This window comes from Symphalangus syndactylus, chromosome 16 (assembly GCF_028878055.3).
Source record: "Symphalangus syndactylus isolate Jambi chromosome 16, NHGRI_mSymSyn1-v2.1_pri, whole genome shotgun sequence".
NCBI lineage: Eukaryota > Metazoa > Chordata > Mammalia > Primates > Hylobatidae > Symphalangus > Symphalangus syndactylus.
Genome location: NC_072438.2, coordinates 55,219,269 through 55,240,633, shown reverse-complemented (window position 1 = coordinate 55,240,633; position 21,365 = coordinate 55,219,269). Strand labels below are relative to the sequence as shown.

General features: G+C 35.0%; 1 protein-coding gene across 10 annotated transcripts in view; it reads left to right on the top strand.

Annotated features, from left to right (window-relative positions):
• The window catches only part of FRYL (FRY like transcription coactivator), a 285,245-nt gene that overhangs the window by 168,290 nt on the left and 95,590 nt on the right, over positions 1-21,365 (top strand). For 8 of the 10 annotated variants that reach the window (XM_055246241.2, XM_063619509.1, XM_055246236.2 and 5 more), the window contains 12 exons: positions 31-110; positions 790-870; positions 3,242-3,410; positions 4,006-4,098; positions 6,438-6,536; positions 7,699-7,800; positions 10,960-11,004; positions 13,860-13,963; positions 14,161-14,269; positions 15,836-15,922; positions 19,047-19,218; positions 19,980-20,112. In XM_055246241.2, the coding sequence (XP_055102216.1) occupies positions 31-110; positions 790-870; positions 3,242-3,410; positions 4,006-4,098; positions 6,438-6,536; positions 7,699-7,800; positions 10,960-11,004; positions 13,860-13,963; positions 14,161-14,269; positions 15,836-15,922; positions 19,047-19,218; positions 19,980-20,112 (1,274 nt within the window). The remainder of the gene's footprint in view (positions 1-30; positions 111-789; positions 871-3,241; positions 3,411-4,005; positions 4,099-6,437; positions 6,537-7,698; positions 7,801-10,959; positions 11,005-13,859; positions 13,964-14,160; positions 14,270-15,835; positions 15,923-19,046; positions 19,219-19,979; positions 20,113-21,365) is intronic. The other 2 variants (XM_055246240.2, XM_055246238.2) reach the window with 1 other exon arrangement.

Here is a 21,365-nt window from a genome sequence, read left to right as displayed (position 1 = left end):
CTCTTACTTGATAATTTTTTTAAATTCTAGATTCCTGTTCATCCTGTACCCGATCCCTTAGTTCATGAAGTTCTAAACTTAGCTTTTAAGCACTTTAAACATAAGGAAGGGTAAGTAAAATACTAACTTGGGATTGTTGCCTTTTTTTGCAATCCAGGTCTAGACTATTTTAATTCTGATCGATCATTTGTTTGAGAGTTCAAGGCAATTCTTATCTTCCTTTTTTTTTTTTTTTCTTCAGGCAAGGTCTCACTTTCACCCAGCCTGGAGTGCAGAGATGCAATCATGGCTCACTGCAGCCTTGACCTCCTGGGCTCAAGTGATCCTCCCAACTCAGCCTCCTGAGTAGCTAGGACTACAGGTGCACGCCACCACACTCAGCTAATTTTTGTATTTTTTGTAGAAACAGAGTTTTGCCATGTTGCCCAGGCTGGACTTGAACTCCTGGGCTCCAAGCAATCCACCCGGCTTGGCCTCCCAAAGTGCTGGGATTGTAGGTGTGAGCCACTGCACCCAGCCCCCATTTCTTTTAAATCCACAAAAAATGCTGATAAGAAAGATTTTGTAAAAATAATTCTTAGTACTACAGACTGGATATGTAAGAACCAGAAGGTTTAATATAGTAAAGTAAAATTGAAGATAGAATAAAATTCATATTGCTTTTATCGTATAAATGAATATTCAGAGAAAATTATACAATACTCTGATAAGGAATTTTCAAATGTATTAGGAAAGAGAGTTTGTAGAAAAATTTAATGAAATGTTATGTTTGTTCTTTTGTTATTTTAGATATTCAGGAACCAACACTGGGAATGTGCATATTATTGCTGATTTATATGCAGAGGTGATAGGGGTTCTTGCCCAATCAAAGTAAGTTTTGTAAATCACCCATTTAGATTTTCTTTGCATTTTAGAATGCTTCATTACCAATGAATACAATAGACACTGATCGTTCTAAATCCACCATTTTCATCATAGCACTAAGTGAGCTCCACCTTTTATTACTTTCCTGCTCTGTTTCTCAGAAGCTCTTTAACACTCATACCTCAATTTCACCACTTGTTTTAATTTTATTTGGGGTTTTCATAAATATCTGAATCGAACAAATCAGAAATTGCCAACCATATTTAGGATACTATCTTTTTCCCTATTTTTAACAATTCTGTTAGAATCTTTTTAAAGAACTCTTTACAGAGCTAGTAATTATTTTCCAAGTGAGAACTTTTATTCCTCAGCAATGCAGTGTTTTCTAATCATATTTGCTTTAATGCTAAACAGAGTTTAAATTGGAAAGAGACACCAAAAAGGAAAGATGAAAGATATTAGATTACTCAGTTAAAACTGTTAATTCATTAGGAGTTATACACATTGAGTTGTACTGAACCATCACTTTAGTAAACAGTAAAATATATTTGTTATTAGCAACTTGTGGTTACTGTAACAATTATGGAAGATTTTGGATTTCCTTTGTTACTACTGGGAAATTTATAAGGAAAAAAGTATCAAATTATATTTTCTTAGATGTGTTTTAAAGAGTGTTTGGCCCTGAAATCATCATATAACAAACAACCTTTCTAAATTCTAAGAAGGCAAGTACAATTATTGTTAATGTTTAAGTAGTTTGCATTTTAAAATTAAGTGAAATATTTTATTTAGCATATTTTTAAATTTTTTAATATACTAGGAACCCTTGTATAGCAAATGCTATAGAACTTAGAACATGGTTTGAGTATTTTAAATGATTTAGATATGGATGATAATTTTTTAATACCTTATGGTTCGAGTATTTTAAATGATTTAGACATCAACAATATCTTAATATCTCACATGTAATTAAATTGACACAAAAACATAGATATGAGCAGTGATGTATTTCTCTTTATGACAGTTTATGTTATTTTTATTTTTGTCAAAACTGAGTTTCTGTCTCAGGAATATAGACCAGAAATTCTAAATAATATATTAGCAAGTTGGATCCAGGAGAACACTCCATCATGGCTAAGTTAACTCTAGATGGCAAGGATAGTAAGTCCAAACAGCCAGTAAATGTATGAAATGGTACTCAGCCTCACCTGCTAGTTGTAGGAGAAATGCCACTTTAGAGCAATACTAAGATGTTTTCTGCTCATACATGTAATAAGCATGGGAGAAAACGTGAAAGGATCCACTTTGAGTTAGGCTGATAGCACCTAAGGGGGCAGGTGGTGGGGTTGAGTGGGAGTGGGGAAGAGAAAGAGATAAAGGCTGGGGGTATATTTGAATCTTGGTATATGTGTTTTCTTGGTTTGTAGTGACTAATAATTTTTATAAGTAGTTTAACAAAAGGAAAAAATCCTTAGGTTCTAATATTTCAATGGAAAGACTTTATCCATTTTACAAAAATTTTCTTAATGAAGTGCTGAAGAATACAGTCATGAAAAATGGTATCATATTCTCCAAGATTAAAATCAAAATAGATGTTATATTTCAATCATGTATCCATATTTTGTTAATTTTTTTTTTGTTCTTCTCACTGTAGTCAGTGACCACTGGAAAGCATGTTTTGAGGTTATTTTAACTTTAAGGAACTGGCTTCCCCAAGTAACATCATCAGTAAAATCTTTAGTTGTTTCATAATATATGGGGGGGAAGGGGATAATTATTATTGATTAATAAACTATTAGATGTCCTTTTCAAATGTAAGCAAAGAAAAGCTTACTAGCTTTAACAATTGTGATTTGAATCCAGGATGATGCTCACATTTCAAAAGCCTTTTGGCAGTGTAATGATGTATCGATTTTAAGTGATAATTAGTACTATATCATTGATTGGCTTATCTCTGTGAACAAACTTATAGTCTCCAATATGCTCTCCATATAACTAATTGCAGACTTTATATAAAAAGAGCCTTGAAAGTTGGAGACACTGATTTTCATGGTAGCGTTTTGTGGGTTGGTTATTTGATATTATTTTATTATGGTTATTAATTAAATGGTAATGGTGGTGTCTTGATAATATTATAGGAGTAAAGAAATCCTATTATTTCTCCTTCAGAAACTTTTAATTTAATTTTAAAAGAAATGAACAGGAAATTTAGAGTAGCAATTTTTATTTTCCTCTGCGTGGCTTTCTGGCAATTGTAATGAAGGTAGAGAAAGCAGATGATATTTAGGTAGCATACCTTTTGATTTTTGCCCTTAAATATCATGTGGAAATTAGTGTTTTTAATTCAAATCAAATGATGTCTCCACGTATATTAAAGGTTTCAGGCTGTAAGGAAGAAGTTTGTGACAGAATTAAAAGAACTGCGACAAAAGGAACAAAGCCCACATGTGGTACAAAGTGTCATCAGCTTAATAATGGGAATGAAATTTTTTCGAGTAAAAATGTATCCTGTAGAAGATTTTGAAGCATCATTTCAATTTATGCAGGTGATATACCTTCTAAATGACAGTAAATAGAGCAAGCCTAACAGTTCTTGCTCTTCATGACTTTTTAAAAGAAACAAAATATACGTAAATTAATGGCATCATTTTTAGTCTCTTATTCTATGTGTTAAGTTGTTGTAAGTGTAAATTAATTTTTTTTTTCCTTGAGACAGAGTCTCACTCTGTCGCCCAGGCTGGAGTGCAGTGGCATGATCTCGGCTCACTGCAACCTCTACCTTCCTGATGGAAGCGATTCTCCTGCCTCAGCCACCCGAGTAGTTGGGATTACAGGCGCCTGCCACCAGGCCTGGCTAATTTTTTTTTTTTTTTTTTTTTAGTAGAGATGGGATTTCACCATGTTGGCCAGGCTGGTCTCCAACTCCTCACCTCAGGTGATCTGCCCACCTCAGCCTCCCAAAGTGCTGGGATTACAGGTGTGAGCCACCGCACCCGGCCAACTTTGTTTTTTGACTTGAAGATGCATTGACCTTAGTTTTTTTGGTAAAATGGCAGAGCGTTCACAAAATGATTGTGATATTACAAATTCTTTAACCTTTCCTCTTTTGTTAATCTAAGTATATACCTCTTTCCCTTTAAGGAATGTGCTCAGTATTTCTTAGAAGTGAAAGATAAAGATATAAAACATGCACTTGCTGGTTTATTTGTGGAGATTCTTATCCCTGTAGCTGCTGTAAGTATGTTTTTTATTTTCATACCATTTGTGTGTTATACAAGAACCTTATCAACCTTATACTTTTATTTTTTGTCCTAAAAATACTTACATGACAATAAGCTGTGGCCATGGGAGGGCTCGTCCATTTGCTTCCTATTGCTCAGAGGTCTCTTCCTTTTGTTGATCATACAGTGTTTTAGAGATCATTTCATGTATTTGGTTTTTTGGTTGTTTCAGATGGTAGGGGAAGTCCAGATCCATCTTGGCTAGAAATGGAAATTAATTACATTCTTTTTGTTCAGATTTTATTCTAATTAAAATCTCAAAACATGAAGAAATGTATTACATGTTGAAAATTTGAACTGTTTTGGCTTTCATTTTTAAACATTGAATTCACTGACTTGTGACCTATGGGCTTATATGAATTGGTTTGTAGTATTCAGGTCCTACCTTTAGAGCATGTTTAGAAAAGGTGAACAGAGAATTATTTTAAAAGTTAAGAATTGAAAATATTAATGAGAGTGATTGACGTGTTTTTTTTAAACCTGTTTTGCATTGAAGATTTTTAAAAATGGGGATACACAAAACTCATAAATTAAAGGTTTGCAAGTGGTTTATTTGAGTTACACAGCCCCCGTTTCCTCCCACCCAGTTTTTAGCCATATGAATTGGGCTCATTTTATAAAAAAGAAAACAGGCTATCATGTATAAGTCATGTCAGTTTTAGTCTTTTATTAGATATGCACTTTGATTTCTTTTCCTGTAAGTTGCTTGAATTACTGTTTATCCCTTCCAGATGATCATTTGTACTTCACCCTTTGTTTGATCATCCTTTTTTTTTGCTCCCAGATGGCTGAGATTAGGTTTTAGTTTTTAAGGCAGTTCATCAAAAGGAGCAGGTTGTAGGAAGAGAGGCACTTGACAGTGGTCCATTATCATAGTGTTGCCTGATTCTTTTATACCATATTTGCTTTTGTGTCCAGGTTTATTAGCCTGCTAGGTACTGCAAACTGGATAGCTTAACAACAGAAATGTATATTGTCTCATATTTATGGAGGCTAGAGTGTGAGATCAAAGTGCCAGCAGGTTGGTTCCTTCTAAGGGCTGTGAGGAGGAACCTGCTCCATGCCCCTTGCTTAGCCTCTTGTGTGCACTGAAAATCTTTTGTGTTTCTTGGCTTGTAGAAGCATGGTTCTGATCCCTGCCTTCATTGTCACATGGCATTCTCCTTGAGTGTATGTCTGTGTCCAAATTTCCCGTTTTTAAAAGGACACCAGTCATGTGGATTAGGGTCTTCCTGATCCTAACTTAATTAATGTGATCTGCAATGACCTATTTCCTAATGAAGTCACCTTCTGATGTCTGTGGGGTTAGGACTTCAACATGAATTTTGGGGGGATATGATTCAACCCATAATACTAGGCCTTTGCACATACAGCTCCTTCTGCCTGGAACATGCATGCCTCTCTAGTAACCTCCCTCCCCTCTTTCTCTGGCTGGCTTCTCTTTCTTTACTCATTTATGTATTGAGTGCTTTCTGTTTGTCAGGTCTTCCTCTATGCACAAGGGAACACAACAATGAGTATGATAGGAAAGACTCCCTAGTACCGTAGATTTTAATTACTAGTGCAGAAAATAGAAAATAAACTAGTGTATAAAATAGGTAGTATGTCAGATTGTGGAGAGTAATGTGAAGAAATGTAAACAGGGCAGGGGGCATAGGATTGCCAAAGGGATGAGAGAGTTGAAATTTTAAAAAGAGTATGATTAGGAAAGACCACCACGTCGAAACAGTTGCTAGCAATTGAGCAAAATCTAAAGGAATGAGACAGTAAGACTTCCTGTGTCTGTGGGAGGAGCTTCTTGGGCAGCAGGCCCCAGCCTAGACATCCTAAGGCACGAAATTCTTTGATGCATCCTAGGAACAGCAAGGAAGCTCCTAGGGCTGGGTCCCCATGCACATGGTCAGAGGGTGGGAGCTAAGGCCAGCAAGGTTAAATGGGAGGCTTTAGCACTGTTTCTGTTAAGAGATGTTGGATGCAGCTTAGATGTTACTTCCTTGTTGAGTTTTTCCTTAGGGGCCCCTTTTCAGTGCTCCAAGAGCACAGAGAGTTTGCTCTCAGTGGACCTGTTATACTGTGTCCTCTTAGCCTGTATTCCCACTTTGTTCACTCAGGGCTGGGACTCGGTTTATCTTATGTACTTAACATTTGGTCACTTGGCACATTGTAGTACTTCAATGATAATCTCAGTGAACTATTAACCAATTTCAAACCTTACAGAAAGTTCTTGTAATCTTTGTATAGTTTAATCTAACGTCTGTATCATTTTCTTTGTTTGCATTATCTTTTTACTAGGCTGTTAAAAATGAAGTGAATGTTCCCTGTTTGAAAAATTTTGTGGAGATGCTTTATCAGACTACTTTTGAACTGAGCTCGAGAAAGAAGCATTCATTGGTATTAAGAAACATTTCAAGCCTTTTCATATTTAATTGGGATTTTTAGTCATTGATTTATGAATTCAGTGGAAATTTAAGAGAATGGTAAAATCTGAAATTGTAAAATCCCTGAAGTGCAATACAAGGGCAAGTTTTACATGCGTATTTTTTGCATTGCTCTATTTAAATGTTCTGTTCTTAATTTTACTAGCTCTGCATTTGTTGAGTTGTTCAGACTTCCTTCTAGGTAGTCATGCATTGCTTAATGATGGAAATATGTTCTAAGAAATGTGTCGTTAGGCTATTTCATTGTGCAAACATCGTTGAATGTACTTACACAAACCTAAATAGTACAGCCTACTACACACCTAGGCTATATGGTATAGCCTATTGCTCCCAGGCTACACACCTGTACAGCATGTTACTGTACTGTGGGCAATTGTAACAGAATAGTATTTGTGTATCTAAACACAAGAAGATACAGTAAAAATATGTTGTAACCTTGGGATCACTGTCATAAAGTGATTTTAGCAGCTGTTTTCTGTCTAATTACATCTTTTCTATTCAGAGATTAAAGGCATTATTTTCTACCTATTTCACATAACTTTTACGTAGCTTGGAGAAAGTTTGGAGAACTGGTGAAATATTTGACCTTCTAAACTAGAGATGCAGTAATAGTAAACTTGGATTGTGCCAGGCATTGAACTAAGTACTTTGTACTTTTTTTTATCTTACTTTAAGCTTCACAACCCTATAAGATATTTGTGATTATTGTCTTCCACCTTTTGTGTTTGGAAGGTGAGGCTTAGAGTACTTAATGTAGCCATCGTGAAGTTACACATTTGACAAACAGAAAGCTAACATTTTAATGACATCTGTCATCTGATCCCAGGGACTAGTCATAACCACAAAATGGATGAGGGACTAATGGGTCGAGGGAGAACTAATAGCATATTCTAACTCAGAGAGGTGTGATCAGTCAAGGAATTTTCCTCATAGAAAATTTACCCTTTATCTTTCTGTGTTAGATTGTTCTATGAGATTATATTTCTTATTACAAATTGGAAAACTGCTTAAAAGATTTCTTTCCTTGCTTATGAGAATAAATGAAATATAAAATTTAAAAGTCCAGTGCTTTGCGATGAAAAATGTTAATTCTGTCTTTTCCCCGTCTCCTATAGGCTTTATATCCACTAATTACCTGCCTTTTATGTGTCAGTCAGAAACAATTTTTTTTAAATAACTGGCATATTTTCCTACAGAACTGTTTGTCACATTTAAAGGTAAGATGTAATCACACTTCTGATATGTAAATACTGACTGGTATATTTTGTTTATGCATATAAATTGAACAGTGCAAAAGGAAACTTTTGTTACCATTGGTATACTTGAATAGTAACACTTTGCCACATTCCTTTTCTTATACCTACTGTATTTCTTCTATAGGGAATCATGTATAGATGTGAGTAAACTTTTGATTGAAAATTTAGTTTGTCCTAATGAATGCACAATTGTACATTTTTAGTGATATTTATATTTTCTTAAATCAGGAATATTTGTTAATTCTTTTAGAATTATAGAATATTAATCTCACAAAACCTTCTAGATACTTATTTTGTCTTTTGAGAAAATCAGTAACGTTGGTTTAAGTCTGAGCAATATGAGAAAAAGCTTTGATAATATCACTAAAATCACATTTAAGTATGCCTAGCCATATCTAAAGTTGGTACTGGATCTGCACAGATGTAAAAGCTCCTGAAATGATTCTGACTTGAATGAAAGGGTACTTGTCATTAACACTATTTGGCACATCCATATTCAGCCTGTCTTAGTCCTGAAAACAAAACTGAGAGATAGAAGGATCATTTTCTTCCCAGGATGCTCTGCTGGCAGGATCCTCTTTTCTTCTTTGGGTAGGAACACAATTCTGACAGTGTGGGAATAATTCTTCAGCTGCATGTCGTGCGAATGCTTGATTTGAATATTCTTTTGATACATACTTAGATGAGCCTATTTGAATATTTGCTTGCAAGTTATAGAAATACTGCAGACATGACATTCCATTTCCTGGTATTCCTCTGAGTTAGATTTGAGACTGAAAACCTTGTACTTTGAAGACCAAGGCAGATAGAGTAAGTGACTTGTCTCTGGGTATGCAGCTCGTTGTGCTATTGTAGGAATAGGACTGAATCCTCTTTCATATTTCAGGAATGATCCACTGGATGTTATCCTGTACGTCTTTTTCATGATTTTATATATAATTTTCAAAACTGCCTCAGTTTCTTAGGTATACGGAATATATACTACTTTGAGAAATGTTTTTGTCTATTTTCCTTCTAGATAAACATTGGTATTACTCATGTTTGGATGAGAATTTATATACCTTCTTTGACTATTTATGAAAATTCCCAGGACCAAATCAAACTGATTGAACTCCTTATGTCATGCAACCAGGAAATAAATTTTATTTAATTAATTATGTTATACTTGTTTCTGTTCTTATTTTTGGTAATTTGTACAGATATAGGGACCAAAAGAGAATTGATCATTTTTCTGGATAGTATGATTTTTCATACATTCTATAAAATATTTTTAAGATGCATTTTAATGTTTCTGGAAGACTGCTTTGTTTCATGACAGTTCATACTTTTCTGTTGCTTGTTGGAATTTTTATATATATACGTTTCACCTAACATATTTGCAATACTTCGCAGTACCTTAACTTTTTTTTGTCTTAAGGCTTTCATTTAAATGCTCTGTTTTCTTTGAACCCTTACCTCCTGTTAAATATTTCTGGCATATTGTTCATTTTCATTAATGGCTATGTCAATCTGCCAGGCTAAAGGAGATAAGAGCCACTTAGCATGAGTATTTGGAATATAATTGTCTTGGCCATTAACCCTTAACTTACATTAAGGCTCTATTCAGCAGAAATTTTATGAATTGGCTCCTGTTTATTAAGTCTTAGATAATGTGGCTGCTCTGCATAGTTGAGGTAAGGAGTTGAGCCTTGAAGGAAAAACTATGCTAGTTATCTGTTCTAACAGTTATTTATTTTATGTATAGGGAAAATTGATCCAAGATAAAGGCCTTACTTAAACTATTTTGAGATCTATTTAATCTCTTAATACTAAAAACCTAAACAATTTCCTTTTATTAGACCTATACCTTTTTTTTTTTTTTTTTTTTTTTTTGAGATGAAGTCTCGCTCTGTCACCCAGGCTGGAGTGCAGTGGAATGATCTCGGCTCACTGCAGCCTTCACCTCCAGGATTCAAGCGATTCTCCTGCCTCACTCTACTGAGTAGCTAGGATTACAGGCATCTGCCACCACCCCCAGCTGATTTTTGTATTTTTAGTACAGATGGGGTTTCACCATATTGGCCAGGCTGGTCTCAAACTCCTGACCTCAAGTTTTCCACCTGCCTCAGCCTCCCAAAATGCTGGAATTACAGGTGTGAACCACTGCGCCCAGCCTAGAACCATACTTCTTATGACTGGTTTTTATTACTTTTTATTGGATGCTACATCCTCTAAGTACAGAATTTCATTTGATTTTTACTGTACATGAGGCTGAAAGAAGATAAACAAGTAACCCGTGTTTCGGGAACCAGCATGGATTTGTGTCCATATTCACATAGTTCCATAGCTCTTGCTATGGAACTCACCATGTTACTTCTGAATGTAGTATAAGGAATGTTGTTGGATATAAGGAATGTTGTTGGACATAAGCACTGAATATTTTAAGAAAACATATTAGCAATAATTTGAGGATATTAAAAAAACATTATTCTCTAGTCTTAAGAATAAATATGATGGATTTCAAGCACTTTATGATATTGCACGGTTTTAAAAAATTATCATACTAGTTTTTAAAGTTGACCATGAAAAATCAGCTTTATCCCTATATACCCATAAATAGCTTGTGACAGAGTGTCACGTTATTTTCACTGAAAAGTTAAATCTTTAATTTTTGTCCCAAACAGAATTTGGTAGTCTCCCATTCCCATATCTATATCAATTTAGGTGCTTGTGTGAAAAGTGATTTTAAAGTTTCTGGGGAATTTTTAAGCGAGATAGGTGAATAATAAGAGTAGATATCATAGAAAATAATTTGGAGATTTTTTTCAACAATCTATACTTATTTTCATTTAAAAATTTAAAGTTGAGTTGAAATACAGTGCTTTAAGAAAAATTCTAAGAAAAATTAGGTAGTTAAAAGTTTGTTTTCTCTTAGTTGGAATATTATAGGTGTATCTTACATGATGCCCAAATCATGAGGTTTTTTTTTTCTTAGTGTTTCTGGCCACTGTCTTGGACATTTCAAATTTCTTCTAAATAGAGACCTTGGTGAAGAGCTGTCTTGTTTTGTGCTTATTTTCATCTAACATGCATGTGCTGCATCTCATGTTTATGTTTGCTGTCTCACATTGCTTTATTTAGATGCCATCTAACAACAGTATCAGAAAACAAATAGAAACACTCCAGGTGAGTTGTGTCAACATTACAAAGTAAAATACTGCTTTATTTCCTCTAAGCGTGGCGTTTGTTTTTCCTTTTCCCATTGTTGCATTGCATGTCTAGTGTATTTATTCCAACCTGCTTCTAGTATTTTAAGAGAAGAGTAGCACACAGCAGAAACATTCTTCAGAAGGTTTAATATCAGTGTGGCCCCAAGAAGATGAATTTAAGAAATAGAACTGACACTGAATGCTGATTCTTCACCAAAATTCACAATTTTAAAATATTCTGTTTAACATACATTATCTAGCTGTTATAAATGAAAATGTTTTAAAAATTTCCAGTGAAATTAAGGAGACAGTAGCTTAGATTTTGAATATAGTTTGTTGTTGTTGTTGTTTTTATTTTTAATTTTTGTGGGTACATAGTAGATGTATATATTTATGGGATACATGAGATGTTTTGATACAGGCATGCACTGTGAAGTAAGCACACCATGGAGAATGGGTATTCATCCCCTCAAGCATTTATCCTTTGAGTTACAAACAATCCAAGTACACTCTTTAAGTTAATGGAATACAGTATTGACAAATTAATTTTTTGAAACTTTATCCTATTGATTTGGGGTTTTTTGGTTTTTTTGTTTTTTAATTTTTTCAGAGAGAGGGTCTTACTAACCCAGGCAAGACTCCAACTCCTGGGTTCAAGCTGAGACTACAGGCATGCACCACCATGCCTGGCTTTACTGTTTTTGGTTTTAAGCAAATCATTTTTTTAGTTCACAGTAGAAAAAAAGAGAAGAAACATTAAAATGATTGTTGCCAAAAACTATATTTGACTGACATACGAAAATTTTGTTTTATATTAAGTTCATTAGATTTTTGTTTGTGTAATTGTTCAGATTAGATTGAATATCTTTGTTTAAAGCTCAGATAAATTTAGGATGATTATATTATTCAGACATACAGCAGCATTGTAGCAGCTAAAAAAGTAATAATTGATTTTTGTCACTTCTCACCTTGCTGTTTTGGTCATTGTGTGAATGCCAGCTTTGTTTGAAAATCAAGTTTTTTCATGCCAGATACCTCATCACTTAAGATAATCCAAATACTTTTATATTTAATCATTCATATGAGAACAGTTTTTATGTAGAATAGGACTTAAATATTTTAACGTATAATTTTTAATAATATTTTGAAAATACAATTTAACAATATGAAAGTGTTATTTCATGTGTACCTAAAAACTAATGGGACTTATTTAAGACTTTATTTTTTTTAGAGCAGTTTTAGGTTCACAGTAAAATGAGAGGAGGGTACTGAGATTTCCTGTGGGTAAATTTCCCTACCCCCACTTATACCTAGCTTCCCCCGTAATCAGCATCCCCCTTCAGAGTGATACATTTGTTAAAACTGGTAAACATACATTGACACATCTTTATCACACGAAGCCCACAGCTTACATTAGAGTTTACTCTTGGTGTGTTGTACGTTCTACGGGTTTGGACAAATGTATAATGACATGTATCTACCATTATAGTATCATGCAGAGTATTTTCACTGCCCTAAAAATCCTTAATGCTTTGCCTATTCATTTCTCTCTACCTCCCTAACTCCTGGCTGTACTATTTTGACATCTGATATCTTATATTTAAATGATAGAAAAGAAAATTATGTTTTCTTAAAGACATTACTACAAAATGCTTGGTTGTTATATTTGTAGTATACATTATATGTTACTTTAGTTACAATAGTAACAAACATAATTGGAAATTACTGAGGGAGTATATTTGAAATTTGGGATCGTTATGGATCTGGCAGTGGAGAGAGGGATTGATACTGAGAGTCTAATGAGCACAGTAACTGATTCTCCATTTTTAATTATATCAAATCTTTATCCAAATAGATGTGCAAAAATCTAAAATGTAAATTCACAACAATCAGTACATCCTAAAACTAATCAACGGATGTATAAAGAGTTTCTCCGTAAAAAAAGGGGGATTATTAGCTACATTTCAAAATTTACAATTCAGTCTCATTGCTTTATTGGTCATTTGAGAACTTTATTTTTTATAACAGCTAGAATGAAGAAAAAGTTTGCTGATCAAATTGTAATTAAAGTGGAATAACTGATTCTAAATAATAATAATTTAAATAATGTCCTTATTCTAAATAAAAATTATAACACTTAATTGTCAATGAACATTTAATACATGCCAGGTACTGTTCCAAGTGCTTTACAGATATTAACTTTACCTCTGAGGCAGGTGCCATATGTTCTCCATTTTAGAGATGAGGAAATTGTGACTCAGTAATATAACAATGCCCAAGGATGGAGCTTGGATTTAGTCCCTGTTTTTCCCAGTTTTAGAGTCCACGCTCTTAACTCCCTGTTCACTCGTAAGGATATACACTTCCTAATCTTTTGCATTATTTCTTAAATGCAAATGACTGTAATACCATTTGGTGTTCTGAATTTTAACTATATATGGGCTACAAATGAATTCTGCCAAAAATGAGTGATCCTTTTTCAGTCATTATGTCAGTATTGGAATGTGAACTGTTCATCATCAAGTAAGTTTGTGTGTATAATTTTAGAATTCTTAGAAATACTAGTATAATTTTATTTAATAAGTAAAATTTACTAAATAAAATTTTAGTATTTTCTTTTGAAAGTATAAGAAAGGGCTCAATTTCCAAATTGATGGTTACTTTTGAGCCATATATTTACCCTATACCAAATATGTACCTGGGTATTTAAAACTATTTTAGACTGAATACAAAAAAGATGGGCTTTTAGTTGTTGACAGAGAATATGTTTGCTGTTAAGTGATTGCAAGTATTTTAATAAGTTTATTTTTATTCTCTTTTGTTTTAAAACAGAATAAAGATCCGAAAATGTCTCGAGTTGCACTGGAATCTTTGTATAGATTATTGTGGGTTTATGTAATTAGAATAAAATGTGAAAGCAACACTGTAACTCAAAGGTGAGTATCTTTGCTTTAGAGTGCATTAAAAATAAATTCTTGTTTTAAAAAAAACACACTATTGGGAATTTTAGTAAACATTATACTTTGTGGGTGGAATGTGAATTCTGTCAATATATTATGAAAATAGGAAGAATTTTTTGCTAATATGCTGTTGATGTCATGATCTCACTATGACTAGATCTTTTTCCCTGTAGTCGTCTCATGAGCATAGTGTCAGCACTTTTTCCAAAAGGCTCACGAAGTGTGGTTCCTCGTGACACACCTCTCAATATATTTGTGAAGATTATTCAGTTCATTGCTCAGGTGAGTGCTTCGCCTCATAGTATGTATGTATGTAAATTGTTAGAGTAATCTATTGTAATCACTTGGAGCTTTGAAGTTTTTTATGCATCTAAAAACATAGTAACACAACATTGAATAAGTTTATTTCATTAATCTACACACTTGTAGATGGCAAGAAAACCCAGAGGTGGAAGCACTTTTAATTGAAGAGGGATAAACAACGTATCTCATAATCCTAATGTTAGTGCATTTACTAATTACCTCCTGAGTATCTTGAAGGATTTCTTAGAAAATTATTTTCATAGTCTGCATTAATCTAGGTTCTTAGGTACTGATAATAGATTCCACTGTAGCTAGTTAAACCCAAAGGGATCTCGAAAGGAATATAGATAGCTCAAAGAATTTATAGTAGGGCTGAAGAAACGAATTCTAGTCCGAACGACAAAGAGGAAGCTTCTACATTGGCCAAAATGAAACAGCCACCAGACAAGGCAGTCACCACATATAGGTATGCTTCAGAATCATGCTGCATCTGCTATGGTCCTCACTAGTAAAATAGATTCATTTCTCCCTGTCTTCCTCCTCCTCTTTACATATCCCAGTTCCCAAAGAGACTCACGAGTGTATCACTTGGCAGGGTTTAAATTGTATCCTCAAGCTTTTTGTTATATGGGATCCTGGGAAGTACAAGTTTAGCTTTCTAGCCTCTGCAGTAAAGGAAGGATTATTAGAGGGGGATTAAATGGGTGTTAATGAGCCAATACAAGGTTTTGGTCACATTTCCTTTTGGGACATCCATCTTGGAGAAATATAGGTAAGGTTGCCTCCTCAACATGAGAAAATGCTGTGATTCCAGAATATTAATTGCATTCTCTTTCAACTGAAACTGTAACAATCTAGATGATCCATAATACAATTATTTTTGACAGTGAAGAAATAAAGAATATTTAAATAGAATTAGTACATTGTTATTTACTAGAGTACAAAAGTAATGATAATTAGATAAGTATAAGGGTATCAGTAAGATTAATAAAAGCAAATTGTGCTTTAGATCAAGTTTTCAGAAAACTTGTGACATTAGGTTGCATCTCTTCTTTTTTTCCAGAATTGTACCCACTCCCTTGAATTAGTTACCTTCCTCCAGCACTCCACTAGAATTATAAAACTCCTTTTAAACATCAGTTAATCTTATTAGTTAACTTCCCCCCGCCTCCAGGAGATTTCCTTCCTAGAGCCCCGTTCTTCCTGAACTCACTGCTCTCTGGGCCTGCTGCCTGGCTATTGTCGTGGGACTTCCTTTCATTGTCATCCTGGGAGTTCTTTCACTTTGAATTTAATATGATTTTGGTGAATGAATGTTTAAAACTTTATTCTGTTGGTTTGGGTATTAAACAAATCATTTGATAATTAAATAATATACTTATAATCATGTATTTTGACCTTAATTCATATGTATTTTTCTTCTGTTCAGCTATGAACTTTTTAAGGGCACAAACCTGTGTTGTTGTCATTGTATATTATATTTATAATTCTTAGCATGATACCTAACACATAGTAGCAAGTTATAAGAATTTTTTTTTTTTTAAGGAACGCTTGGATTTTGCAATGAAAGAAATAATATTTGATCTTCTCAGTGTTGGAAAATCTACTAAAACTTTCACCATTAATCCAGAGGTAAAAAAAATTATAATGTAATAATATGAAATCCTATATATTTTTTTTTAAGAGCATGATTTCTGGAATCAGAACTCTTAGGTTCAAATCCCAGCTCTACTTCTAATAGTAGCTGTGATCCAGGACAAGTTACTTAACCTTTCTAATAGCTGGCCGAATGGTTTAATAATAGTTTTTGTTTGTTTGTTTGTTTGAGTCAGAGTTTTGCTCCTGTTGCCCAGGCTGGAGTGAAATAATGGTGTTTAAGTGTGGTAGAAAATAATAAAGAGGCCAGGCGCGGTGGCTCATGCCTATAATCCCAGCACTTTGGGAGGCCGAGGTGGGCAGATCACCTGAGGCCGGGAGTTCAAGACCAGCCTGACCAACATGGAGAAACCCCATCTCTCCTAAAACTACAAAACTAGCCAGGAGTGGTGGCACATACCTGTAATCCCAGCTACTAGGGAGGCGGAGGCAGGAGAATCACTTGAACCTGGGAGGCAGAGGTTGCGGTGAGTTGAGATCGCGCCATTGCACTCCAGCCTGGGCAATAAGAGGGAAACTCTGTCTCAAAAAAATGAATAAAGAAAGGAAAATTTTATCAGGTTAGTCAGCTCAGCTGGCTCCTGGAAGTTATAACGTGCCCAGGTTTTTTTTGTTTGTTTTTGTTTTTTTTTTTACTTCACATTATTTATATTTAAGGTGTTCTTCAATAAATCTCATTCATTCAACATTTATTGAGCACCTGAAATGTGCCAGACACTATTCTAGGTGTTATAGAAAAAACAAAAATTCGTTCCCCTGACGCCAAAAAAAAACAACTTAAAAAAGTGAATGTTATATCCTGCTTCCATGGTCTCATTATTCATTAGTAAACTCTAATTCATTCTTTAGACATTAGATTTTCAGGATTTTTTCAAAATATTTCATAAATTAATTCTTTATTGGAATCTAATTACATTTGAGAATATAAAAAGGCAAAATAGGTGTTATCTGTTTTCTTTTTTCTTATTTATTTTATATTACGATCTTGATCCTATACATAGTCAAATCCTAAGGTATATGTTTATGTGGTTAACAAATCAGTTGGAAAGATAATGCAGCTTTTCGTTTGTAATATTGTTAAGATAGTTTAATAATTATTTCCAGATTTTGGAAGTGGGCAAACATGATTGTTTGTATAGCTGACATCCTTAACATGTTGGGGGTACATGTATCCCAGTGGGTGTAGAAGGTAGTTCACTGGAATATGGGAAGAAAATAAAGCTCTTATTTATATATTTTTTGGTTTCTACCAACAAAAATGGTTTCCAGCAACAAAAATTATGAAACAAAAGATATTTTCTTGAACATCCATTTTAAGAAAATATTCACTTCATTAAATAAATTTATTTCTGAAAGTAAGTTTTTTTCTTACTGAAGTTCTCATACTAGGAGTAAAAAAAATCAGTTCTGCTGGGTATTTTTCTGTGGGGGTGGTGGTTGTTATTTGTTAGGATTATCTTGGGTCTGTATTTTCTTTTCTTGGATCTGTATTTTCTTTTCAAGAACTTTTGTAAGAGCTCGTTTAGTTAAAGCTAGATAAAATTATCCATTAGCCCATTTAATCAAATACATGCAAATTGCAATATACCGAAAGAATGTATAAGTGAAGCTACATTGTGGAGCTTTTCTGCGTCTTTCAAGGTGTCGTCTTTGACTATGTGACGTGTGACTGACTATCTGATACTTAGACTAAGGGAGGACACCCGTACTATGTCCTATGTAAAGATGAGTGAAGCTTAAACTTTTAATCTTACTTAGATAAAAAATACATATATGTAAATAAGAGCTTTATTTTCTTCCCGTATTCCATTGAACTACCTTGCACACCCACTGGGATGTGTGTACCCCACTTGAGAGACCACTGGTGTAGATCAAAGATAATGACAGCTTGGGCTTGGATCATAGTGGTGCAGATAGAGGAGCATTCACTGAGAGAAAAATATTAAGAAGGAATCAGATCTGGGGGCAAGGTCATGCATTTGGTTTGAACATGTCTAACCTGAGGCATCCAGTTAGAGGCATCCAAGTAAGAGATGTCGGATGGGTCTGAGGGTCTGAGTTCAGAGAGAGGCCGGGCTTAAAATTTGTGAGTGATCTGGTATGGGTGGTAAATGAAGCCATGTAAGTATATGCAGTTGCTTTGGGAGGGAATACATAATGATAGGAGAAGGCAGCCTAGGAGAACGTTGCCATGAAGCAGTCTAACATTTAATACCCAGGTCAGGGAGGCCAAACCTGAAATGCAGATAAAGGTGACACAGCCAGAAGTGGAACATAAATACCAAAGGAAGGGAGTGTTTCAGGAGAGAAAGGGTACTTGACCTGGTCCATGTTGCTGGAAAATCAAGTAGCATACTATAAATAGGCCCACTGTTTTGAGCAATATGGTAACTGATGAGTGAGAATGGCTTCAGGGAAGTATTTGGGGAAAGTTTCTTCCATTAAGATAGCAGTATACTTAAGAGAAATGGGATATATTCAGTTGAAAGGAAAATGTTGAAGATGCAAGAAAGAAAAGGTATGTAATTGGTGCTGTAATATTTCAAACATGCAAGAACAGATGGGATTCCAACAACTAGGAAGACTGTCACTCCCTCACTATACCAAGAGCAAAAGGGAGGGAGAAGAGGTGCAGGTATAAGTAGATTAGTGTGATTTGTAATGAGAGATTGAGGAAAGTGGGTGATTTTTTTTTTTCTTCTGTGAAGTAGAAGACAAGTCGTTTGCCTAGAAAGGGGATTGAGGAAAGTGGGTGATTTTTTTTCTTCTGTGAAGTAGAAGACAAGTCATTTGCCTAGAAAGGGGAGGGGACGAGACCATAGGAGGATAGGAGAGTTGAGGAAGAGGATTGCTGTAAGCCTTAGAGACAGTAAGGCAGCTGGTCGACCTCAGAAGTGAGTGAGTGGCATTTGGGAATTTGATACTAAAGCAAATTCTAATGCCTGGGCTAGTTAAAAATGTTGGGCAGAAAGGTTAGTGTTCCTTCTATCTTCCTTCCTTCCACCCCCCAACTCTGATGTTACTGATGAAATATTTCTAACATGCAAAAAAGGTAATTTATGATGCTCATCTCTTCCTTTTGAATTTTTTTCCTTTGAAGAGAATGAACATAGGCCTCAGAGTCTTCCTTGTAATAGCAGACAGTTTGCAGCAGAAAGATGGTGAACCACCCATGCCAACAACAGGCGTTATTCTTCCCTCAGGAAATACTCTTCGTGTAAAGAAAATATTTCTCAATAAAACCTTGACAGATGAAGAAGCAAAAGTCATAGGTTAGTTTAATTGAAATTAAATAAGTTGCTTTGTAATACAATTTCATAATCTTTTATAGAAGTCTGATCAAATCTAAAATGTATATAAATTTGCCTAATATGGTTTTTCTAGTATATACAGCTGTACAAAATGAATATTTCTGGTTTTTTTTTTTTGAGACAGAGTCTCACTCTGTTGCCCAGGCTGGAGGGCATGGCGCAATCTTGGCTGACTGTAAGCTCTACCTCCTGAGTTCAAGTGATTTTCATGCCTCAGCCTCCCAAGTAGCTGGGACCACAGGCGTGCATCACCATGCCTGGCTAATTTTTGTATTTTTAGTAGAGATGGGGTTTTGCCACATTGGCCAGGCTGGTCTTGAACTCCTGACCCCAAGTGATTTCACTCGCCTCAGCCTCCCAAAGTGCTGGGATTACAGACGTGAGCCACCGTGCTCGGCCCACAATGAATACGTTTTTTTGATAATCGTCATGAGTCTTCATGTTAAGAGTTTTCCAGTTAAATCTTTATCACAGGATCCTATTCACTGCATTCTGTCCTTTCTTCAACTTAATTTTAGTCGTCTGCATAATTTTAACATAATTTCTCCAATTAGTCCAATATATTGAAGCTGATCATCAGGGAGAAGAATATGTCACAGTTGAAACCCTTTTTGTGGCAACAATAAGCTAATATCATTTAAAGATTAATAGGCTTTTATTACAGAAAGTAAGTATTCTTTATCTAATTTCAGATATTTTATAACTGAAGTTTTTTCCCCTAGGAATGTCAGTTTACTATCCTCAAGTAAGAAAAGCATTAGATAGCATCCTCAGACATTTGGACAAAGAAGTTGGGAGACCAATGTGTATGACCAGTGTGCAGATGTCTAATAAGGAGCCTGAAGACATGATTACGTATGTAGTAAATTATGTGCCTTCATTGCTATTTCAGTTTTCCTGAGACAGTACGGATGGTTCTTGCTTACCTGTCTCCTTACTTTGTCCTTGGAGTTCTTCCATGTTTCCATCTGCTGCAGTTTTCAATACAGTGATTCCTTCCACACACTCAGTTTTATTCTTTAAAGTGCTGTCAAACTGGTATAGATAGCAAAATTCACTCTAGATCCCAGTCTGGTGTGTTGTCAATGACAAGGCCCAACACTTACTCTGTGAGCAAAATACGAATCCTAGGTACCCCGGATGTATGTGGGCATGATTGGCTTATTATGTCAAATAAATGCTTTTACTGCCAAAGCCCTAGTTTAAAAAAAAAAAACCCTGAAAATCTGAACTCTGATTATTTTTGACTCCTAGGAGCTAAGGGGTATAGAGAGGAATAACATATGAGCAGTTTTTTTCAAAACAGTACCTCATCCCACCCCACCCCTAGGGCCTTGTCATTATTTGTCATCTCGGCATCTTTTTTTCTTATTGTTAGGGACTTCCTCCTCAGGAAACTGTATGTTATGGCAATAACTTATTTTATTTGCTAGAAAGCATCTACATATTCTCTGTAAGGGAGGAGATTCTTCTGGATATTAATATTTGCATTATAGGTCTTAGAATACCAAATTTGAGATTTAATCTCTAAATTTACTTAATATACAATTATTATGTACTACTATATGCTAATATCTGTGAGAGTTTCTTTAATGTGAAGTTTTTTGCCAGCGTTACTTCCTCTGGGAAATCTTGTTTTTCACCACAACCACTTCCCTCATTTAGTCAGTAAGTTTTTGCTTTCACCCAGTTCCTCTGATACCTATATAGTGTATTTTTTCTGTAACTCCATTAACTTTCTATTCTGTTTCAGTGTGCTTTAATTTAGGATCTTTGAGATAGAGAGCACCCTCTCAGTGACTAGGAGAAAAGCAAGATAGCAATGAAGATTTTATTACTTACAGGTGGGTGGGGGACACTGCACATGTGGAGGCCACACGCATGGAGGTCAGGAAGCATGTGTAGAGAGAGAGAGAAAGAGGCCCATGGGCCAATGCCTTTTTTGGGTTGAGGGTGTTATCCAAACAGTTACCTATGGGGAATTCTAATTGGTGGATTGAAAGCAAGCTGGCATGAGTTCAGGAGTTCAGGAGGTCATGCTGTGCCTGAGAGGTGGTCACTGCAGCACATCTGCATAGTCCATGTGGGGTATGCAGGTCAGTGGGGCC